General features: G+C 43.4%; 1 protein-coding gene across 1 annotated transcript in view; it reads left to right on the top strand.

The window, feature by feature from the left end:
* The window catches only part of KCNH8 (potassium voltage-gated channel subfamily H member 8), a 378,517-nt gene extending 355,031 nt beyond the window's left edge, over nucleotides 1-23,486 (top strand). Inside the window, exons 14-16 of the mRNA XM_065398842.1 lie at nucleotides 9,740-9,846; nucleotides 11,287-11,363; nucleotides 22,779-23,486. Coding sequence (XP_065254914.1) covers nucleotides 9,740-9,846; nucleotides 11,287-11,363; nucleotides 22,779-23,486 — 892 coding nt within the window. The remainder of the gene's footprint in view (nucleotides 1-9,739; nucleotides 9,847-11,286; nucleotides 11,364-22,778) is intronic.
* Nucleotides 23,487-24,127: the final 641 nt, after the last annotated feature.

The raw sequence follows: 24,127 nt of genomic DNA, 5'->3' as shown, positions 1-24,127 counted from the left end.
TTTACGGTTTTTAAAAAGTGACAGATTGTATAATGGCAACCTGGCTTTACAGGTTGGATGGGAAGTAACTATGAAGTTTTTAAAATCAGCTTTTCTCTAAAATGTATGGTGTAAACAAAATACATGATGGTGTGTGGTGGTATAAAAGTATGATTAGTACAAGTGTGAAATGACCTCATTAATGGCAATGCTGCTTATGTAGATTATTCCAAAATCATAAGCTGCTATTAGCAAAAACAATAGTCTTGGGGACAGATCCTTGGCTGATGTAAGTCACCATAGGGAGCTGTACCAGTTGAGGATATAGCCCTTCATATGTCTTGGTTTGGGGGTTTTAATTCACATCCTCCAGCAATTTTGAAGTATTGTATATTTTTAAAAGTTTTCTCTGTTCACTAGTGATAGACAAGCTAACGTAATAATCTCTTTCTCCTCTCAGGGTTATGGTAGCGGTAAAGTAAACATGAAAACCACCAACTCGGCATCACAAATATACAATAGGTCTAGCTGGGTCAAAATGTATTTAGGAAATTGTGCAATAAACTCACTATAGCCAAAATTCACATAGATACATGCAGCAAACCAACCCCTTGTGTTGTTAGTATATCTGTGGAAGCATGTGATAGGTCAGCTTCAGGGTTAGCAAAAGTGATTCAGGGAAAAGTCTCATCTCTACTGTAGGTCACACGTTTGATTTGGCTCAAGTCAGTTATGACTGAAAGTCATTACCATTTGATGGCCTGCAATATCAGAACATGTTCAACAAAATAAAAAGGAAAATCATAAGCCTGGAGCAAGTGTTTTTCCCAGTTAGTATTAAAATGCAAATAGGACCCTAACCAATGGCTAAATGTTGGCCTACTTTTGGGCAGGAGTGTAAGAATGAGGGGGAGACGTGCAAGAAACCGCCTCAACTTGTGATCCATCTAGAAGGAGCAGCCACAATGTTGCTGAGGAAATGTGTGCTGTCCTCTCTCCCAGCATTCTGCATTGATACTATCCGCCTGAAGAAAGGCAGAATGAGGGCAGGGCCATGACCAGAACCTGCCAGGGTGGCTCCAGTGTGCATTCTCAAGGAATCCCTAAGGGAAATTCTGCCTGGGCCAACCAGAATTCCACCTGGGGACTGCAGCTGTATCTCCAGTGCGGGCCTCTGCAGCCCTGAGACTACAGTAGTGGCCACATTACAGATTAGAGGAGAGGGGTACAGTTCCCCTTTAACCCAAACAGATGATCAAGCACGCTACCTGAGTAGTTAGGCAGTGCACGTTTTAGACTTTGGGCCATAATCAAATCATTTTGTGGAGAATAAACACTTCCCTGTAAGATGGCTCCACTGTATAGATAATTGAGGTAGTGTTATGTATTTTTCCCTGTAAATCAATATCAGTATCTTTTGAACATAGGGCTATATCCTCAGCTAATGTAAACTGGTGTAGCTCTACTGACTTCAATGGAGCTAGGTAGATTTACTCCACATGAGAATTTTACCCATAGTCTCTGAATTGTGTTTCCTTACGTGTTTGCACAGTACCTAGCAAAATAGGGCCCCAACCCAGACTGGAATCTTACGGCACTGCTGCAATAGTATTAATATGTATTAATAATAATCAAATAGCTCTCCTCAGTCCTGCAACCTACTACATAGGTGCCCAACCCATAGGAAGCCACTTACATTTGGAGCACTATCCATTCAGCCTTCATCAGAACAGCCTTACCTTATTTCTTAAAATATTTTGCTTTGCTGCCATCACAGCAACTATCAACCAAGCCTTTTTTTTTTTTTTTTTGGAGGAAATGCTTCCAAGACCAGATCTACTCTAGTATTTACAGTACTCACAGCTGGCATGGCCAGTATATTCATATAAAAATGGCATTCATCCTTCTCTACATTTAATAGGAAAAGCACATTGGTAAAATCCTATATGAGACAGAAATGGGTGCACTCATTGCACTACCAGACGCTGGGAGTCTTAATTTTCCTTAAAAGAAAATCAGTCTCTTTCTGGGTTCACTAAAGGACCCAAGAAGTCTGGAATATCATCAATACTAGAAGAGACAATGGTTGTACAGGATTTCTCGTTGTAGTCTGGGGAAATTCCTTCCACAACTTTGTAAATACTAGAAGAGACAATGGTTGTACAGGATTTCTCGTTGTAGTCTGGGGAAATTCCTTCCACAACTTCATCAGAAGGAACAATTAAGGCCTGATCCCATGCCCGTTAATATCAGTGGGAGTCTTTCCACTGACTTAATGGGCTGTGAGTCAGGCCCTTGAAGGCTAAATGTAAGTCTATACATACCTCACTTTTGACATTACTTTTCAGTTCACCTTTAATCCTGAAGTAACACTACAACCCCTCCATATATTAGTAAGGTCTCTTGTTAGTTTACAGATTTCTCCATAGAGACTTATTGACTGTATACCTGTCTTGTGGATTTTATGAGAAATACAGTTCTAGTTATTTTAGAAAGTTGTATCTTTAAGTTTATATCTCTGAACACTTTAAACTATGGATCTGCTGTAATTTTCAATGCATATCTAATAGCTTTTCACCATGCTTATTTTCCATGTGGGCTTTAAATGCAATTAAGATAATGTTTTAATCCATTAATAACCTGTACAAAGTGGATATTTGATGAGAGTTAAATCTTATTCTTTGAAGACATGAGACCAAATCATAGCACTCGGCTTTTGTACTGAGTTTCCAAACAAATTAATCATCTGAATTTCCAGTTGCAGGAAACACCATAGTCCTGAGTAGGTCATCTTTTCATGAGTCCCATCTTCTTCTCTGTCACCCTTACACAAGTTTTCGATAGTGATGATAACTTTTTGTATGCACCTAATACAGTAAAGTGTAATGACTTTCAATTGAAATCCTAACCCTGCAAACAGATGCACTAGTACAGAGAGCCTTGCACCCACTGAGGCCAGTAGCACTCTGCATGGGCACAGTGAATTAGGAGGATCAAGACTATAATACGTATGTTGCTGCAAGCACATGTGTCTCAACTCAAACCCACCACCAGTCCCACTGTGTTCTCTGTTCTGTGTTTTCCAGATTTGCCCAGTCATGAGATTTTTGCATTTGAGGAGAAGAATAAGTACATCCTTATTTCATGTAAAGTGTAGTTCCCGTTGTACAGGTGTCCCCTTATCACAAAAACCACCCTCCCAATTAGCAGTGTAAGAAGAGAGGCCAAGAATTGGCTGAGAATAAAACTGAATTATCTTCTAGAAGTCACCCCTCTGTGTCAGTGTGGGGGCAGTGTTAGGGAAGACTGTACCACTTCCCATGCTGTGCCTGTTCTGTGGACAAAGTGCGGATTTCCTTGTCCACTGTCATCAGTCGAGCACCTTTTACAAGCACTTGATTTGCTTTAAAACATTAGGGGATAAAGGCTTATATTCATATTACAAAACATCAATACATCAAAATAAGAAATATTCAAACTTGTATATTAATGGCCTATGCTTCTAATTATTCCATTCTTCATCTTCATGGGCCTGATTCAGATATCACTTATACTGGAGTGAAGCAGAGGAGTAGCTTCATGGGACTCAAATGGTGCAAAACTGGCGCAAGTGAAAGAAAAACCTGCCTTTTTGTCTCAAATGCTTTTCTACAAAGTGAGCGTTTACATGTTAACGTGTGTTTCTGTATGCACAAATGGGTGCTTCTGTAGACACAGTGTCTGCAGGCACAGCTGAAAAGGTCTGTTTCATAAATCAATCTTTTATTTGTTGGTTGGGTTGGTTGGTTGGTTGAAGGTTTTTGATATGATGTGCACTCTCCCCTTTCTCTCTGTTTGACAAACACATAAGTACAGCCTTGAGCTATGCTTGCATCCTGCAATAAAACCCATCCGATTCAAAATAAGATCCTCATACAGTGATCTCATTCTGAATAGTATTTTTCATCTCAGGAGCTCCATTGACTGTGATTCTTAGAGCAGCTTAAATTTCACCTTAGCTTAGTGAAGCAATCTTAACCCTGTGGTTAGCCATATGTATGCAAACTCAAAAGGAAGAACAATCCCACAGGAGGACTGAATATCTGAAGAGCTTGGGAAAGTTTTACTGAATTCTGTACGGCATTTGTTACTCTGATTAGATGTTTGCCCGTGTGTTGGGAAGATCTAAGGAACCATAACTGGAATTGCAACCTGACCATTGCAATGCATTGAAACAATCTGGATTTCCATTCCACTTCCTCATAAATAGAGTTTCATTAGAGCCAAGTTTGTTGTGGGTCAAATTACTGTTTCTACTTTCATGGTTGCAAAAGATGGGTTTGTAACATGGCTGGAGTTGGGGTGAGTCAGGGCAGGATCTATACTGATCTTTTAGTTAGTCTATCTTCTACACCCCCACAGAGGGGGGCATGCTGGGGCTACTATCAGCCATGCCTGAGTAAGAATTAAGTACAGACTTCAGGATTTGGCTCTTAATACAGCTTATATAGGTACACCTATATAGAGCATGCAATGTAATTCATAATGTCACCAATAAAAAGCACCTGGGAGTCCTTCCCGGGACTTCAGTGGGCATTGATTTAGGCCCAATATCAGTCTGTCTTGCAAATGGGGTTTGCTGCTTGCAAGATGATAGACTGATATTGGCAGGGCTGGATAAATAGAACAATGGAACTGTCAAAGCTAGCGTTTCTACTGTGTATGTCTGCACAGAGTAGACAGAGCTTTTGACCTGGCATTGCTAACTTGGTGACGGGTCCCATGGTGCCCATGGAACCCCCGGGGCTTCACCCAACCTTCCCAGGCTGCCCGATCAGTGCCGGGAGCCTCACAGAGGCCAGTGGCCTCGGTATCCCGTTCTCCTCCGGTGCTCGAAGCTTCGGGGGTAAGACCCCACAGATCCAGGAGGACCTCGGGAGCTAGCTGCTGGATCACCAATGTACGTGGAGGTTCCCGTGGCATCGTCCTCGATGTCACCAGACATGGCTATCATGGGGCCCCCTCACCCAGTTCCTCAGGATGATGCCAAGGCACACCAGGAACTTTTGAAGAGGGTTGCTTCTAACCTGGGGCTTCAGGCAGAGGAACTGGAAGAGCCCTTGGACTCTCTGTTTGATGTCATCGTCTCCTGCCAGGGGAGCTCTACCCCTTCATGAAGGGGTCTCCAAAATCACTAATGCCCTGTGTCAGACCCCTCCCCCCCACTTCCCTGGCCCTATCTCTAAAAGGCCCGAACTTAAGTACTTTGTGCCAACCAAAGGGCATGCGTACCTATACTCCCATCCGGCCCCCAATTCCCTTGTGGTCGAGGCGGTTAACCACAAGGAGAGGCAGGGACAACCCGAGGCCACCCCCAAAAATAAAGACTCAAGGAGGTGGGATCTTTTCAGATGTAAAGTTTATTCGTCTTCCAGCCTTCAGCTGAAAGTAGCCAACCACCAAGCCCTCCTTGGCCGATATGACTTCAATATGTGGCAAGCCATGGCCAAGTTCAAAGGTCACTCCTCGATGCTTCCAAGAAGGAGTTCTGAGTGATCCTCGATGAGGGCACAACTGCGTCCAGGGCGGCCCTCCAAGCGGCGTCAGACACTGCTCATGCTGCTGCCCGGACCATGGCTTCCGCTATCTCTATGCAGCAAGTCTCTTGGCTGCACCTCTCTGGGTTGTCCACCGAGGCCCAGCAGTCATTGCAGGCCCTGCCCTTAGACAGCAGGGCCTTATGCAAACAGCCTCAAGGATTCCTGCACCACCCTGAAAACCCTGGATCTCTACATCCCAGCCCTGGCACGTAAGCGGTTCAAACCACAGCAACCTCAGGGCCAGGGGAGCCATCCTCAGCAGGACCAGCCCCATAAATGAGTCCAGGATTACAAGCGCCACCCAAGCCACCTGCCTCCACCCTCTGCCCAGTCGGGCTCAACCCGTAATAAGCAGGGGGCCAAATGGTCATTTTGAAGGTGTGCCCGAGGGCAACCTACCAGACTATTCCCCGGATTCACCTTTCCCAGTGTTCTCCGACCGCCTTTCCCCTTTCCTCCCGACTTGGACCACTGTAACTTCGGACCACTGGGTCCTCAGCACAGTGGAATGGGGTTATACCTTCCAGTTCCTTTCTACCCCCCCCCCTCCTTCTCACCTTCCCCATCCCTCTTCAGGGACCCCTCTTATGAGAGTCTCCTCATTCAGGAGGTAAAGGGGTTACTACAGCTGGGTGTGGTGGAAGAAGTTCCTCTCGAGTACAGGAACAAGAGGTTCTATTCCCGGTACTTTTTAATCCCAAAGGCGGTCTACGGCCCATCCTGGACCTGCGAGACCTCAACAAGTACCTACAGAAGCTAAAATTCTGCATGGTCTCTCTGGCTTCTATTATTCCCCTCCCTGGATCCAGGAGACTGGTATGCTGCCCTCGACTTGAAGGACGCATACTTCCACATAGCAATCTTTCAAGGACACAAATGCTTCCTCCAGTTTACGGTGGGTCCCCACCACTACCAGTTTATGGTCCTCCCGTTCGGCCTGGTGACAGCACCGAGGGTGTTTACCAACTGCATGTCAGTGGTAGCACTTACCTCAGGCGCCAGGTATCCAGATCTACCCGTACCTCGACGACTGGCTCATCAAGGGTGGTTCCAGGTCTCAAGTGCGAATGGATGTCGTGGTGCTTCAAGCCACATGCCGCTCTCAGGGCCTACTGGTGAAAGACAAAAAATCGACGTTAATGCCGGAGCAAAGGACAAAGTTCATCAGAGCGGTCCTCAACTCTGTCTGCACCAGGGCGTTCCTGCCACTGGAAAAGTTCCACACATTGGCAAACCTCATTCCAAAAGTCTCTGCATTCCCTCTGACTACAGCCAGGGTCTGTCTGCGCCTGCTGGGCCACATGGCAGCATGCACTTATCATAGAAAATCAGGGTTGGAAGGGACCTCAGGAGGTCATCTAGTCCAACCCCCTGCTCAAAGCAGGACCAATCCCCAGACAGATTTTTGCCCCAGATCCCTAAGTGGCCCCCTCAAGGATTGAACTCACAACTCTGGGTTTAGCAGGCCAATGCTCAAACCACTGAGCTATCCCTCCCCCCCTTATGTGGTCCACCATGCCAGGCTCCAAGTGCAGCCCCTACAACAATGGCTGGCGACGGTCTATTCCCAGTCCCGAGACCCCCTGGAGAAGATCGTTACCATTCCCCAGGCAATACTTATCTTGCTGAGATGGTGGACTGTGACCGCAGGACAGTCCTGGAAGTGGTTATGTTCGATAACCCTCCTCACTCCATCAAGTTGGTATCTGACGCCTTGGACCTCAGCTGGGGGGCACATCTCGGCAACCTCCAGACACAGGAGATGTGGTCCCCGGAGGAGGTGCGGTTACACAAAAATGTCAAAGAGCTCTGAGCAGTCCGGCTGGCATGCGGAGTCTTCTTGCCCCACCTGTCGGGCAAGGTGGTACGAGTCCTGACAGACAACGCAGCCTCAAAGTTCTATATCAACCGGCAAGGGGGAGCATGCTCGTCGGCTCTCTGTCAGGAGGTGCTCCATCGGTGGGATTTCTTCATCAGCCACGAAATCCACCTGGAAGCTTGTCACCTTCCCGACATCAGGAATATGCAGGCAGACCAGCTCAGCAGGGACTTCTCCTCTCACCACAAGTGGTTGCTCCATACAGAGGTAGCCTGCATGACCTTCCAAAGATGTGGAACTCTCCAAGTGGACCTGTTCGCAACCAGACAGAACAGGAAATGCCACTGGTTTTGTTCTCGACAGGGAGCCTGATTTATGCATTCCCTTCGATTCCACTCATCAGCAGGGCCCTGGCAAAGATCAAGAGAGAGAAGGCACAGGTTATCATGATTGCCCCAGCATGGCCTTGCCAGCATTGGTTCGGCATGCTCATGAGCCTGTCAGCAGTCCCTCCCTGGCCCCTGCCCAACCGACCAGACCTGCTGTTGCAGGACCACAGTCGGCTCTTACACCCCAACCTTGGGTCCCTCCATCTCTCAGCATGGATGCTGCGTGGCTGAACCCGAAGGAGCAGACCTGTTTGGAAGGAGTCCAACAGGTCCTCCTGGAAAGTAGGAAGCCCTCAACTAGACTGACTTACGTGGCCAAGTGGATGAGGTTTTCCTGCTGGGCGTCCGAACGGGGCATCTCTCCCTAAAGTTCCTCCATACAGACTGTCCTGGACTACCTGCTCTATTTGAGGAACCAAGGCCTGGCACACACTTCCATTAAAGTGCATCTTGCGGCCATCTCCGCTTTTCACCTGCCGATCCAAGGACAAATGGTGTTCTCCCATGATGTGACGGTCAGATTCTTGAGAGAGCTGGAGAGACTCTTCCCGCAGGCGTGGGCTCCTGTCCCACAGTGGGATATTAACTTGGTCCTCTCTAGGCTCACTGGCCCGCCCTTTGAACCGCTGGGTTCCTGCTCCCTTTCCCATCTGTCATGGAAGGTCACGTTCTTGGTGGCGGAGACGTCAGTGAGACAGGTCTTGGAAATTAAAGCTTGGCCTCAGAACCACCGTACATGGTCTTCTACAAAGATAAGATTCAGTTGCAGCCCCACCCAGCCTTCCTGCCAAAGCTGGTCTCCACCTTCCATATGAACAAGGAGATCTTCCTCCCGGTGTTCTGTCCTAAACCACATGAGACCAGTGAAGAGAGGTGTCTTCACGCCCTGGACATCCAGAGGGCCTTGGCTTTTTACTTAGAACTTACCAAGCCTTTCAATAAATTGACTCAACTCTTCATCACTACAGCGGATAGGATGAAGGGTCATCCGGTGTACTCGCAGAGGATTTCCAATTGGATTACCTCATGCATAAGGACCTGGCAGGGGTTCCGCCGCTGCCAATCATCAGATCCCACTTGACGAGAGCACAGGCATCTTTGGCGACCTTCCTGGTGCATATCCCTATCCATGACATCTATAGAGCCACAAAGTGGTCCTCTGTCCACACGTTTACTGCTAATGCCATCACTTAGCAGGCCAGAGATGACGCTGGGTTTGGCAGAGCTGTGTTGCAATCTACACGTCCGTGAACTCCTACCCACCTCCAGAGGTACTGCTTTGGAGTCACCTAATATGGAATGGACATGAGCAAGCACTTGAAGAAGAAAAGACAGTTACCATTTCCATAACTGGTGTTCTTTGAGATGTGTTGCTCATGTCCATTCCATGACCCGCCCTCCTTCCCCTCTGTCGGAGTTTCCGGCAAGAAGGAACTGAGGGTGGGGGGAGCCAGCGGCGCACCTTATACTATGCCATGCAGGTGCCACTCCAGGGGGTGCCCGAGCTGGTCCCCTACAGATACTGCCGAGGGAAAAACTTCTAGCACCACTGCATGTGGTGAGCACACACACCTAATATGGAATGGACACGAGCAACACATCTCAAAGAACACGAGTTACGGAAAAGGTAACTGTCTTTTTCACTGATAGTCCTAACAGTTTATAATTATTACAAATGGCATAGGGAATGCAAGTAGACTAGACTAAAGGCCCTATCGCAACCTGTAAAAGTAATGATAGTTTCAAAATAATCAGTTAAGATGAAGGGCCTGATTCTCCTCTCTTTACTCATGGTTTAAACAAGTGGTAACTCAGTTGGTCACACCCGTGCAATGGCCTTTATATTTCTCTAAGATTAGTGTCATACAGAATTCACCATTGCTTAAGACTGTGCCTTTCAAAGTAATATTGATAATTACATTATGAAGTGTGAGGTCTATACACTCTATACTCAAAGACAATGTTTTTAACAGGATTGTTGATGGGATTGAAGATGGAAACCATAATGAGGGAAGCCAGACTTTTGACTTTGGCTCTGATCAACTCAGGCAGGAATCCCAGGTATCTCCTACAATTGTGGGTAAGTGCCATATCTAGCCACTCATTGTAATAGACACTTTTTTGATGACTTGCCTTTTGTGCATCTATATTTGCATGATTCTTAATAAAATAAGCCTTTATGAGTTATGTGAATGGGTTTAACATGCAGCTAAACTTAGTGTCATTTGCATTGACCGCAAATCATGACAGAAAGGTACAACTGGATATCATCAGTGTGTCTGGGCCAGTTGTCCTGCTCCTCCCTGTTACAAGTCAAGATAAATGAATTGTCAGGAGTTTGATTTCCACTACATCTTTACTAATATAGGGGTCGATTCTATGAGGTGCTGAGTGCCATCAACTCCATTAAATCCGCTGAACACGACACATTTCAAGATTGGGTCCCATAGGAACATACCTGGAAAATAATTTAAGAAGAACTATACTGGAACTTTGCTGCTATTTTCAGGGTCGGCTCTGGCTTTTTTGCCGCCCCAGGCAAAAAAGCCTCCGGCCGCCCCCCCCCCTGCGCCGGGGGGGAGGGCGGCGAGCCCCGGCGGGGGCTCCGCTCTCCCCCCGGCGGCCGGGGGGAGGGCAACCGGAGCCCTGGGAGGAGGGCGGCGAGCCCCGGCGGGGGCTCCGCTCTCACCCCGGCGGCCGGGGGAAGGGCGCGGGGGGGGAGGGAGGGCGGCCGGAGCCCTGGGAGGAGGGCGGCGAGCCCTGGCGGGGGCTCCGCTCTCCCCCCGGCGGCCAGAGCGCCGTGCCGCCCCCCTCCAGGTGCCGCCCCAAGCACAAGCTTGGTGGGCTGGTGCCTGGAGCCGGCCCTGGCTATTTTACTATTAACTCTTGGCTTTTTACAGAGTTAACAGTGTGTCAGAAATGAACAGAGTGAAAGCCATGAGTAGCACGAAATTCTGGGCAGTCTTCTGAAAGGACTGATGAAATAAAGCAGCTGGCAGGAACACAAATATAAGAGCCCAGCCATTACTGGTGATGCAAAAGCAATGGGCTAGTGTTGAAATGGCATAACCAGTTGAACTCAGATTGTTTCCCATTTTCCCCTCCTAGATGAGGAAACCGTTCCCACATAATTATGTATCTCTTGCCTAAATGCTCCTTGAAACTAATTCTTTTTGAAGGCAAAAACAACTGCATAATAGGGGTGTGGCAATTACAAATGTGATTTTTTTAATTGCTGAATTATCAGACTTAACGCCTTGACAGAAGTTCTATATCTTCTCACAGAGTAGGTCCCACACAGGAAGAGGCAGTGCAAACTTCCCATAATACCTCATTTACATCCTTCCTATGCATTTTACATTGACCATAGAAAGCCATTAAATGCTAATTTCATTTGCTCCCAACCAAACCTGAGGTCAGATTTAAAGCAGAGAACAAGTGAAATAGTCCCCTTACTAACTCCCTAAACCACCTGATAACGTATTTCTATAATTTACATATATGCATGGATTATTTACAGACTCTGAAGTTGGTGCTGCAGTGCTAGTTATCAAAGCAGAAGAAACCAAACAGCAGATCAGCAGGCTTAACCATGAGGTACGGAGATTTGTTTTATTCTGATTAACAACGCTTTGCTTAACAACAACACGAGAAGAGCTGGGCAAAACCCCATGATGTTTGGGAATTTCACAACGTTTTGAATTTGCAAAATTAGGAAGAGATTCCCAAATCATTTTACCTGTAATTTAAATACATTGTTTCTAATACCTTCCAAGAGTAATTCAAATAAACAAAGAAACATATTTTATCTAGTCTGTGCTATGTATTAGAGTTAGCCTAGTCTTGATGGTTCTTCTGTCACAAGTAAGCAGCCTCTATATGGTATGTGTGTATGTGTATATATATACTGTTTTTTTCCCTATAGAATAGCTCTTTCTCCCTTCCTCCCTTCTCATGCTTTTTTTGTTTGTCTCTCTGTTTCACTCTGCCTACTCTTATCACACACCCCTCTATGCTTTTTTTTTTTTTTACAATCTCCTTTGAGCAAAATGCAAACCTAGTAATGTTTAAATTCATATAAAAAATTTAACCCATATTATCTGAGTAGATTCAAAATTAGGTAGGAAGCGTTTGCCCATCCCCAATTAGGTAGCAGTGTTTTGCTGCTCAAGCCATTAGTCCTGTGGAATGTAGGAATTATATAACATTTTGCTTTTTCAGATTATAATTTAGTTTTAAAGAAAGATAGTTCCTTATATCTGCCTGGCTTCCACCTATTCTGAATGCTCCACTAATAGTGATATAAGTTATCACTTGGTTATAGGGTAAAATGAAAAGCATTAGAAAAATTATTCCCAGCAGGTATATGATACTGTGTCTTCACAATGGTCTTTCTAAAAATTCATGTCCATTATGTTTTCAGTCAAATAAAGTACTTCAGGTCATATGATGGAGGCATCAGTAGCAACTCCACAGTTAAAGTTGCACTGAGATTTGCACTTAAAGCAAGACTGTTTTACAATGAAATGGTTGCTTTTAGTTTCCCATTTACAGTTGAATTTTCTGTAAAATCTTTTTTTCTGAAAGATGTTATAAATTTGGTAAAGGAAACATTTAAGAATGAGCCCTTTTTTGAAATTTGGCCATAAGCCTTGCCTTTTTCTCTTCTCTCTCTCTCTCTCTCACTAACCAACTACTGTCACCACACATGGTAAATTTCTCTCTCTCACCCCACTCCTCCAATCTCACTAATTGGCCATGTCTCAAATTTTCAGGCTTAAACCTCATATCCAGCTCAGCTGAAATCAGTTTAGGACCAGCAAAAGGGGCTTTATACACCTTTATCTCCACCCCTAGGCCCCGTTTTGGGACTGGCTGGATGCAATTATAATGGAGATCTACATTAAAGCAGCTTCAGGAAAATGACTAGATATACCACAACTGGGACTGTGAAGAGGGGCCTAGAAGCAGTTGAGCTCCAAATCTGCCTTAGAAGTCCTTAGAGCCTCCTCCATAAACAGACTGGAAAATCCCATGGCTTGAGACAAGGCTGGCATGACCATCACTGGTCAGAGCTTTCTAGAAAGCTTGATGCAGAGAGCTCATACATATCCCAAGAGTGAGCATATGTACTGACAATACTCAAAGGAGAAATGTCACTTACTAGCATGTGAGTGATGCTTTTGAAACTTTACCATAGCAGAAGTTAGGAAAGTAGTATTGACTCATTCCTTAACCTTGAGGAGCACAGATATTTTTCAGATCTGAGGCTATAAATAAGTATTGTATGATTATCATCAAGCAGCAGTTGAAAATATAGTACTATGTCAAGAACCTTTCAAGCAGAAACCTAGTGGAATAAACAAACATTTTTTCTGCAGTGGCTTTGTGCCTGTCGTTGCTTTTCAGTGTAGTTCTATAAATCTTTTAGCACTGTGATACATTTAAACAATAGTAGAAAAGATGATATTTTTTCTAACATAAAATTAGTTTACCCTGTTAACACTGGGCAAAAAAAAAAAAAAAACAGTTTTGGTGCTGATCCTCTTCTCACACTGCTGTGAAAAGGGAGTGAGTCCCTTAAAGTCAATGGGGTTACAGAGTGGGGAGAGAATTGTATCTAAACAAGGAATCCTTTATGCCTAATCCAGTTTCTAATTCTATATTAATTATTAAAATACAGATTAAATAAGTCTCCCAAATGGTCTGAAGTAAATAGGATGAAATTCAATAAGGACAAATGCAAAGTCCTTCATTTAGGAGCTGCACACATACAAAACGGGAAATGACTGCCTAGGAAGGAGTACTGTGAAAAGGGATCTGGGTGTTACAGTGGACCATAAGCTAAATATGAGTCAACAGTGTAACACTGTTGCAAAAAAACCAAATATCATTCTGGGATGTATTAGCAGGAGTATTGTAAATAAGACACGAGAAGTAATTTTTCCACTCTAACACCACTGTAGCCACCACTGGTGTTAACACCAGTTAACACCACTGTAGCCAAATTCCAGCTTAGTTCATTACATTCTGCCTCTCCAGTTCATTTTAATTGGATATGGAATTCTGCTTCACTTCCTGTCCTGTTGTGCAGTGCTCTTACATCTTTGTTTATTACTGGAGATGACTGAATTAGAATAACTTTTTGTTACAAATATATGTATTGCTATCAATTTGATCTTACTATGGATGAAAGGCACAAATCAATAAATTGAGTGTTACCTTGCATTATCTTAATTTTATATATATATATGTATATATACATATACATATACACACACACAAAAATAAATTTAATACAAAAATTTTATCTGTAGAAAAATAAATTTAAGTTAATGCAAGGTCATTCTCATCACTTATCGAAGAGCTGCTCAGACAGCAGTAGAAAGGCAGAATTAAGAGAAACCTAGAAAACTGGGGGAGTAAGAGACAGTGATGTGGGAGCAATGGTCTAAAAGCTGGGTAGAGGAAAAGCTTTTTAGTAGAGAAAGGTTACAGATACCTAGAAAGTAGCAAAAAAAGACAAATTAGTTTGGATAGAGAATATAAGAGAATATTTTAAGGTGGCACAATTTAGATTTAGTTAAGCAGGTAATGTTCTGAGACGTATATATTCACTAACAGTAGATCCTTGCTATAATGCCCTTCACAATAGTGAACCTTGGCCTATAGCAAATGTGGTCCCTGGATTCCACCACCAGCACTGCCCACTGTGGTGGGGGGCTGAGAGTTCCTCCGGTTACAAGAGTACAAGGGTTTGGGGAACTTGACAGCTCCTCCAGCCTGGGGCCATGGCAAGAGGCTGACGGGTCCTCCGGCTCCGGGGCCACCACTTGGGCAGAGACGCTCACCGCTCATTGAGCTGGTTTTATGAGCTGTCTCCTGTCAGCATAACATGGCTACATGAGCGCTCTTACAGTGGCACAGCTGTATTGGTACAGATGTGCCACTGTAAGCTTTAGTGTACACATGACCTAAGGCAGGGTTACAACTCCCTCCTGCTTGAATGGGCCATCGCTGAGACGTATGATTTCATGATGACTTTTACTTCAAGTCCATAAAGCATCCTTTCACCATAAATACATTATTCCTTAAATGTTACCCATACATATATCTCACAATGATTATGAATCTTGACAAGTTACATGCTTTCTTTTGAACCCATAACAGCGTTCAAAAAAGAACTAGATAAATTCGTGGAGTATATGCCAGCGGGGGGGGGTGGCCAGAGCCCCCGGGGGGCCGCTCTCCCCCCGGCGGCCGGGGGGAGGGCGCCGGGGGGGAGGGTGGCCGGAGCCCTGGGAGGAGGGTGGCGAGCCCCGGCCCTGAGTATATGTCCATCAATGGCTATTAGGCAGGATGGGCAGGAATGGTATCCCTAGCCTCCGTTTGCCAGAAGCTGGGAGTGAGCGACAGGGGATCACTTGATGATAACCTGCTCTGTTCATTCCCTCTGGGGCACCTGGCACTGGCCACTGTTGGAAGACAGGATACTGGGCTAGATGGACCTTTGGTCTGACCCAGTAGGGCCGTTCTTATGTACCTTCCATGTTAAATATCCTGTAAGACACGTGTCTGGTGGTGTGAGTTTGTCAGGCCAGCACATCCCTCAGCCCACGCCGCTTCCCGCAGCCCCCATTGGCCGGGGACGGTGAACTGCGATCAGTGGGAGCTGTGATCAGCCAAACCTGTGGATGCTGCAGGTAAACAAACCGGCCTGGCCCGCCAGCGGATTTCCATGACGGGCCGTGTGCCAAAGGTTGCCAATCCCTGATTTAACACATCAAGTATAAGCGTTATTAAATGCAAAAAAGCTACATTAATGCAATACTAAGTTTGCATAATTAAAGTCACAAGGTCAAGAAAAACAAAACGTTAAAGTTCGTAGAGCATTAACTTTGTGCATAATGGGACAGATTATCAGCTGGTGTAACATCGGCATAAATCTATTTGACGTCTCAGAATCTCTCCCTGTGTTATGGTGTACATTTTACAACATAAATATATTTTAACCAGCATAACAACAACAGAAATAATACTATTTATTTGCTGGATAGTCAAGTTCATAACAATCTTGGTGTTCATTAAATAACAAACCTGTGAATCAGAAAGGTCTAAAACTTTAATAAAACAAACTGGAGAGCGTCTCTGGTGAACTGCTGCGCACAGCCATGCAGTGTTCCCGACCCCCTGCCTCCAGGGCACATCTCCAAATTCCTATGTTCATTATACTGTCCTTTATGAGGGAGTCTCTCTAAATTATAATCTTTTACAAACATATCTCTACAAAGTTAACATTTTTGGAACCTTAAATGCTACATTTAAGTGATGCGACCACTTTTGGAAAATTTAATCATAAAACCCTAGGTTACTTTAATTTTTTTTTTTTTTTTTTTGCATTTAGTTTCCTTGGTTTTTTAACATAAAAGGAAAAAACAGAGGTACTTGTGTTTAATAATATTTGTATATGTATATATGTGTGTGTGTGGTTGTGTGTGTGTGTGTGTGTGTGTGGTTGGTTCACATCTCACTTAAGAAAATGAAGCGTCTCTACCCTTTCTGCTGTTGCTCTGGAGATGGTTTTCTACCATTTTACATTTTGATAGGCGTAGCGTACCATCACAAAGACGTTTGTTCTTTAACCATAGATTAGTATTTGCAGGATATTAGAGAATGCAACAAAAGTAGCAAATACCCTAAAATCTCAGCCCCTTCCCATGCTGATTTCCTTGTGAAGCCAGGCAGGGGAGATGTGGCAAAACCTGGACATGAGGGCCTGAATGCAACAGAAGAAATGGGGTTCTTTTGCATCATGGAAGAGGATTCCTGGACCTCATGCAGAGAGTCTCCTCAGGTGTTCACTGGGCAGTAAAGCCACAGGAGTGAGTCTGTGACTATAACTGGATCCACGGGCCAGTTCCTCCGCACACAATTTTCTCTTTTGAAAAAGTGGAAATACAGGAGAACAACAGCAAGGTGACCTTTTTCCTCTATGAAATTTGGTGCAGAAAGAGAGAACCCAGTGCTATTCAGACCTGAGTGGAAAGAAGCCTGAGGGAGACAATTGGGCAAAGTGTGAGTTTGGCACTGAAGGGAGGGGGGCCACTCAATGGTGAGTGCAGTACAGATAGATATAAGGATAGTATGGTGGAAATGGCTCTGAACTGGATGCCCCAATCCTCTGGCTCAGCACTGGTGGAGACCAGAGTCGAATAGAGGGACATATTCCCCTCATCTAGGAGTCACATTCCTGTAAATTAGAGGAAGCTGATCGTTCCTCAGGCATCCATGAGTTGTAGGACATAGTTGTGAGACAGGCTGTAGCGACTGGCGATTCATTCATTAAAACTATCAGTAGCTGGGTATGTGGTGACCATTTGGCAATTTACCTATCAAGTGTGAATGAGGTAGATCTCATGAGACATCTAGCCAAAGTTTTAGTTAAGTCGGGGTGGAGTTCATGGTCACAGGACATGCTGGTAACTGGCATAGGGAAGTGTAGGAAAGAGGTCCTGGAAGCTAAACTTAGAATAAAGGGGAGGGGAGCATAGATCCAGGACATCTCTAGTAGCTTCCTCTGATGTAATTTGGCTCCATATGCAGAGCCAACTAGATGGGGAACCTCAAGCTCTCAACTGTAGATGACAAGGTGGTTGTGTAAAGAGAAGGGCGTTACATTTATTAGAGATTGAAGCGCTTTGAGTGGGCGGGGGGGGGAGGAAGGTGAAACTGAGCTGAAAGAGATGGGCTCAACCTTAACCAAAGAGGAACAAGACTGTTGCATGGAGATTTCAAGTTTCATGACTTATTTCATCTAGGAGCTGGCAGAAAACTGCCAAATGAGGAGGAGCACACAGGTCACATACAGACAGGGCTAGAGAGGTCAGTGATGCAAAGGTAACTCTGTATTTGGTAGTAAAAGTCAGGATAGAAATTACAGCTGAGCTGGAGGAGGGACAGATTGAGATCTCAGAGATACATTCTAGGAAAGTACCTGCAAGTACTTAATTAAAAACCATCAGGATTATGTTTTGGTAAACGTGGTGCTCATGAAAGGGCCAGACAGGCAGATAGCCACTGAACAGGCGTACCAGAGGAAGGATCAATGACAGCATCCCCACACTGATCTGCCACTATGCTTTATTCTAAGTTGGAGTGGCCACCAGTTCAGTTTACGCATCCATTCAACCATTGCTCTGTCGGCTGAAACTACCAAAAGGGGAGACAATTAACACTACGTGTGGTTTTGTTTTTTGTGATGGACACACATCGACCATAAGAGGAAAAGAACTGAAATGAGATGACTGTTTCAATTGGGCTACTCCATAGAACTGTGTGATGAAAGTCTTCTATAAAAGGGAATTATCTTAGGTATTTGAAATTTGGATTTGGTCTGACTCAGAACAAAAAACAAACATTTCAAAAATTTTCAAAAGGGAAATCCCCAGGGTTCCCGACTCACAGACAGTCTGCCTGGCTAGCTGCCATGGGCCCTGGAAGCCCCAGTCTTGGAGCCAGTCCACTTAGTTGACTACTCTGGGACCATAGACCCTAGAAACCAAGGCTTGTGAGCTGACAAGAAATGAGGCAAATTTCAAAAGATTCTGTCAGAACCCAGCCTGGTTACAAGAGAAGACAGATGCTGCACCTCTGGAACAGTGTCAGCCAACTCCTCTGCTTTGTCAAACGCTAAGCTAACTTCTTCATTTTCTGTGGCGTTCAGAAGGGAGGGATGGGAGACAGATGCTAGGGTGAGATAGGTGATCACAAGGGTGATAAAATACTGAAGGGAAATCAGAATTAAACCAGAACATTTGATCAAGAAATTGGAGGCTAACAAGACTCAAGGGCCAGATAGGAATGGCTATTAACATTTAAAAGTGGTAGTAATAATCATCAGCTGACATCTGTATAGAGCTGTTCACCAAAAAGTGCATTCAAATTTTCCCTAACAAAATGAATTTACTTGCTGTTGAAGTGCAGGGTCAAACAATGCATCGTTACCCCAAAAATCAGACCTAAGGCACCCCATTTTCCTTGCTTCAGCTAATGGTGACAGATCAGCACTACTGATGCTGGACAGCGCCTAGTGCTGAACAGCATTTTCAACACACAGAGCAGCTGGAAAAAACTTTGTATCAGCATCTAACAGTATGTACACATCAACAGTCTAGTACTGGCAGTAAAGAAAAGCTTTCTAGCCCATTGAAGTTGCAGGAGCGATTTGGATAATTACACTCTGCCCCAGCCAAACTTAAGGTTGGCCATGACACCAGAAAGTGTCATGGAATCTATAATAACCACAAATGGTCAAAGCCTCATCTATTACATCTCATCCGAAAGACAGGAGAGACTGTTATGTTGGCAGATACTAATGCCATGCGAGAGCATTGCTGCAGAACTGTCTCAAACAGAAAGTTGCCACTCACTAACTCACACCATTTCTGCTGCACTCTTTGGTTCCTCTTGGTTTTTCCCCATATCAGAAAACATTGCAGAATTCTGCAGTAACTATTCCAAATTTGGCATCTTATAGTAGCTTTACAGCACTCGGGTGGTTTGTTGCTGTAGATGCTCTATTTTTATAAAGGTCTCCCATCCAAACTGATCAGGCCCAACCTTCTGTAGTTTATGGACTCTAATCATTTTAGCAGCCCAATATTACATGCCAACAGGGAAGATGCAGAAAATGACAGACCTACTGTGTAAACTTGATGTCAGCAGTGAACAAATTACAAATTCCTAATTTAACAAAGGAGGTCTCTGCTCTGATTTTACCAATGGGAGATTATGCCTAACGAAATTTGTTGCAGAAGTAATACCCAAAAGCTCTGAAACTACTTATGCTACAGAGACCTATTTAGAAGCACATACAAGGCTAATCTATCAATGAATGTTGCTGTATAGGGAACAAGCTACTTATCAAAAAATGTAGAAAGAAGTGGCTCATATATCAAAGATACTTGTGTTCTGGAACAGCTTGTTATGCTAGGTCAGACCTGTCACAAGGATTAATATTAGGACTGATTTTTTTCCCCTTTATTTCAATGAACTGGAAGGAGGGACATGCTAGAGAATAATAAAATAAAAAAATGCTGTTGGAAGGGGAAGAGGAAAAGTTGAAACCAAGATTAAGAAGAAATATAATTCTAGATGTTGTCTTGCAGCCTCTGAAGTTCAAGCAACCTATGTTCACATAAGGGGAAATTAAACTCCTTACCCACAGCCGTGAACAAAGCCCTAGTAATGGGGCTGTGAGCTGGGAACTCAGCAGGGTATAAGGAGCAAAATTCAATGGCTCCCCCTCAATGGCTGCTACCACTATCCACCAGCTAAAGTAGAGGACCCATGGCCTCCTCACCCACCACTTCCCAGTATTCCCTGCCATACCCACATATTTGGAAGCAGGTTGTGTACCAGCTCGTGGTTGCAAAAGAAGTCCAGGAGCCACTGAAGGGCTGCTTTGTTCCAGATCTACAGAAAACCCAGACACCCCTTTGGAGGTCTGCATCACAAAGGGGCTTTTCATGGGTGCTCTTTTCACAGGTGAATTTGATTCATTAACCTAGTTCTACCACATTTCCTGTGGGCTTTCATCCCTCACATTATCTCTGAAATTCAAGCAGATCTGTTTTATACCTGAGCAGCCTATCAACTAACTGTCTGAACCTTGTTATATGTTGATGTAAAGCTGCCAGAGAAGCCATTTGCAATGCAGGCCAAGTTTTTAATTGGTTGTACAAAACTCAATTAGGCTACATATCCTTGACTTTTAGCTACTAGTACCTTATTAATTAACTATATATATATACACACACACACACACACACACACACACACAATTAGATCATTCATTTTAACAAATCTGACAGCTGTCAGATTAGACTCTCCTCTACTTATGACCAGTTCTTATTTCCCATCAAGCAGAATCATTAAAGCAAAGAGCCTCCCTTTTTAAAAGGGAAATGTGATCACTACAAAAAATATAAAATGCAGAGGAAGGACTTAACCTAAATATGCTTTGTACTTTCCTTCCAAATTTCCTATGCTCCTACCTCTTGTAGCTGTAGAAAAAGTACAGTGGATGATCCTAATACTGCCAAAGCCAGCCTGAAGTGCCCTCTTCAATGGATTTCCTGTAACTGTCTTCACAATGGTGAAGACTGTATTTCTGGTTATAAAAAAGTTAAGTTGCATAAGTCACCTAACTAATTCACGGTCTCTTTAGTTTGGGGCAAAGCAAGTACTGCTAGATTATCCTTTTCTATTTTTGACAGGTGGGTGTATCCTTCTGAAAAGAAATGTGCAGTCATGTCTTGCTTTCAACAGATTACTTCCACTAACATCACTTTGATGAACTGTGTGTGTTTATTTCCACAGGCATAATGACAATAATCTGATATAAAATAGATTGATTAACCGACACTGGTGGCAAAGCCAAGTTCATATTTTCCCCCTCAGCATGTTCATTTCCCTTTATTATTAAAAATAAAGACCTAGCTTTAACTCCCTAAAAATCTTTCCCTTAAAAAAATACTAACAAAACATGAATTGGTCCTTTCATTGCTTGCCTTAAGCTTTTAATTTTCCTAATGAATGTCTTTACCTCCGAACATCACCATATTTGCCAAAAGAAGCTTATTAACCTGTAGGCCTGATTCTGCTCACAATGGGAGTTTTGGAGGGATGTGCCCTATATTTCTATTAGATGTTCTCAAGTAATATTAATTTGTTTTTATCAACAACTTCAATAATGTGCATTACCTCTTAATGAATGGAAAAGAAACATTAAATTGAAAAAATGATTAACACTTGGTGATGCCCTAGAATAATCTCTCTCATCAAATGCCATCTCTGGCAAAGGCCCCCTTTTCATCAACATTTCCCAAACAAAAGCTGTGACTACAGCTGTGCAAACATTTCCAATGAAACATGCAGCTACACTAAACCCAGGTTTTGGAGTTTGGATTCCAATTTGTAACTCAGGCTTAAACTTCATTAAATAATTTGTTAAACTTCCTGAACCTTTATCTCAAATTTGGGTATAGTCTATAGCAAACCTAGGCCTGTTATATATAGCAAGCCATTACTGAGCATTCTTAGAGACAGGCCTAATTTTTTTAGAAGTGACTAGGGGGTTTCAGTGCCTCTATTTTTTGGGTACCAATTTGAGCTACCTTGAAGAAGAGATCTGATTTTCAGAGAGCCAGGCACTGAGCACTTTCTAAAGCTCAAGGAACCTTTAAGACATCTGAAATTGGGGACTAAATAACTGACACTTAAATCATTAGTCACCGCTTAAAATTTAGATCATGGATTTCTTTACAGTTAAAATGAAGACGGCAACACCATTTCTTGCATAGATCTTTGTATACATTTTCAAAAGGATTCATCGCGGCAGCCTTCATCAGTATTAATATTTCCATATCATTCATGTTTATATTTCAGACTTTTTCTCTTCCTTTTTTTTTTTTTTTAATGTAACCAGGAATGTTTTAATCTTTGTTGTTAGAAGGATATTGTTGCCACAGGAAATCATTCCTCCCCCCCTCCGGTTTGAACCTGCAGCCATTTTTATATGTGGAACTTGTTTAAAAGCAATTGGAGTTTTCAGTGTGAACAGATTCCAGAATCTGCTTTTATTGGGTTTGTCTATTTTAAGCTAGATCTATTTTTCACCTGATCTCACTGTTACATTTGCTTTTTATGTTTCAGTATTAGTGAAGGAAGTAAGCAACACATATAATAAAATGTATGTGTATAACATAAGGAGATACAAACTTAAATGGAAGGACTGTTTCCAATACATTACTTCTCTGCTCAGTTAAATGATATTTCTTTCTAAGCAAAGATACTATATGAGACTAGGCTGATACCTTTATAAAAGAGTGCCTTTCATCAAGCAAGAAAAGGAAATTACAGTGTATTTCAGATGTGTTTGTAAACCATTTATCTACACATACTATCTACTTTATTTCATGTAACTGTTACTTTTTTGCCTTGCCTCGGCAGGTCGCTACTTTAACTCAAGAGGTCTCACAATTAAGAAAGGACATGAAGAACGTGATGCATCTTCTGGAAAACTTATTGACATCACAGAAGCCTCCAGGGTTCTGTGCAGTGCATGGCACATCTGTGAGTCCTACATTGGAAAGCTTACAGCCTAGAATGACTTGGACTACACATCAACCTTGTATGCATATGCAAGCTGGGAATATTACTTGCACCAAAGCACAACTTTGCCATGGTAACACGACTCCTGACATTTGGCACAGGGATCCATCTTCTGTAGGGAGCAGTCCCCAAAGAACTGAATCCCATGTTCAAAATTCTATGGACAGTGAATTTTATTATACTTCAGGCCTTGAATATTCACCTTCCTGCTATCAGGTAAATCAGAAGGATAATTTGCAGTTTTTAAGCTGCACCTCTCCATATTCAGATACTACCTTGACTCCTCTTCAGTCTATTTCTGCAACTCTTTCTTCCTCAGCGTCCTCCTCCTCAGAGACTTCACTGCACCTTGTGCTCCCCAGCAGATCCGAGGCAAGTAGCTTTAGCCCAGGAGCAGTCAGTTCACTAAGCTTTGAGAACTTGCCAGGATCTTGGGACCTTGAAGGAACAACAGGAGCAGTTTCTGCACAAACCTCTGAAGATTTCCCACTAGATGTTGTGACAAGCACAATTGATATTAAAGATAACCAAGCCATAAATGTATAACGATAGACCAATAAGTGGTATTCAAAGCATGTTCCACAGCTGCCAGTTTAAAACTTAACCAGTACTGCATGACTGCTTTGTATTGCCTTTTCTCTGGTCATCATGGAGACTTGCTAACATGAAAAATCAGATTTTTAGAAAGCAAGTGGATATGATAAGATATAACCAGTTCATACAGTAGGAAACAATTTCTAGATTCTAGAAGCATGTTGAAAAGCATTTTGTATACACAGATATAACTTATGGTCTGTTTGGCAGACTTTTGTGATAGTCCAAAAGACCCTGAGGGTCAGAGCAGCTGGAAGTCTAGGACAAAAGAACTGTCATAGGAGGTTTTTGTTGCTTGAAGCAAAGGCTTTTCCTGAGTGCCTGATTGTTGTTCTCAAACAATATCCATGGCACTGTTTGCTTCAGGTGATCATGGCTCCTGCTGGTTTATTTGTCAGTTCCGTGAAGGCAATGGGGCAATTATCGCTGCATGTCATCTCCTAGACAATCAACCAAATAGAATTGGTAGAGAGTGGTTAGTAGTCGCATGGTATTTGTCATGTAAATGAAACCTCTTTATTTATCAAAAAATACTATTTTTATATACTTGGTATGAAATCTGTACCTGGAACTATTTAAAATATTTATAAGAA

The sequence above is a fragment of the Emys orbicularis genome, chromosome 2 (genome assembly GCF_028017835.1).
Source record: "Emys orbicularis isolate rEmyOrb1 chromosome 2, rEmyOrb1.hap1, whole genome shotgun sequence".
In the NCBI taxonomy this organism is placed as follows: domain Eukaryota; kingdom Metazoa; phylum Chordata; order Testudines; family Emydidae; genus Emys; species Emys orbicularis.
The sequence above is the reverse complement of the archived record's forward strand: the minus strand, read 5'-3'. Positions and strand labels throughout refer to the sequence as shown.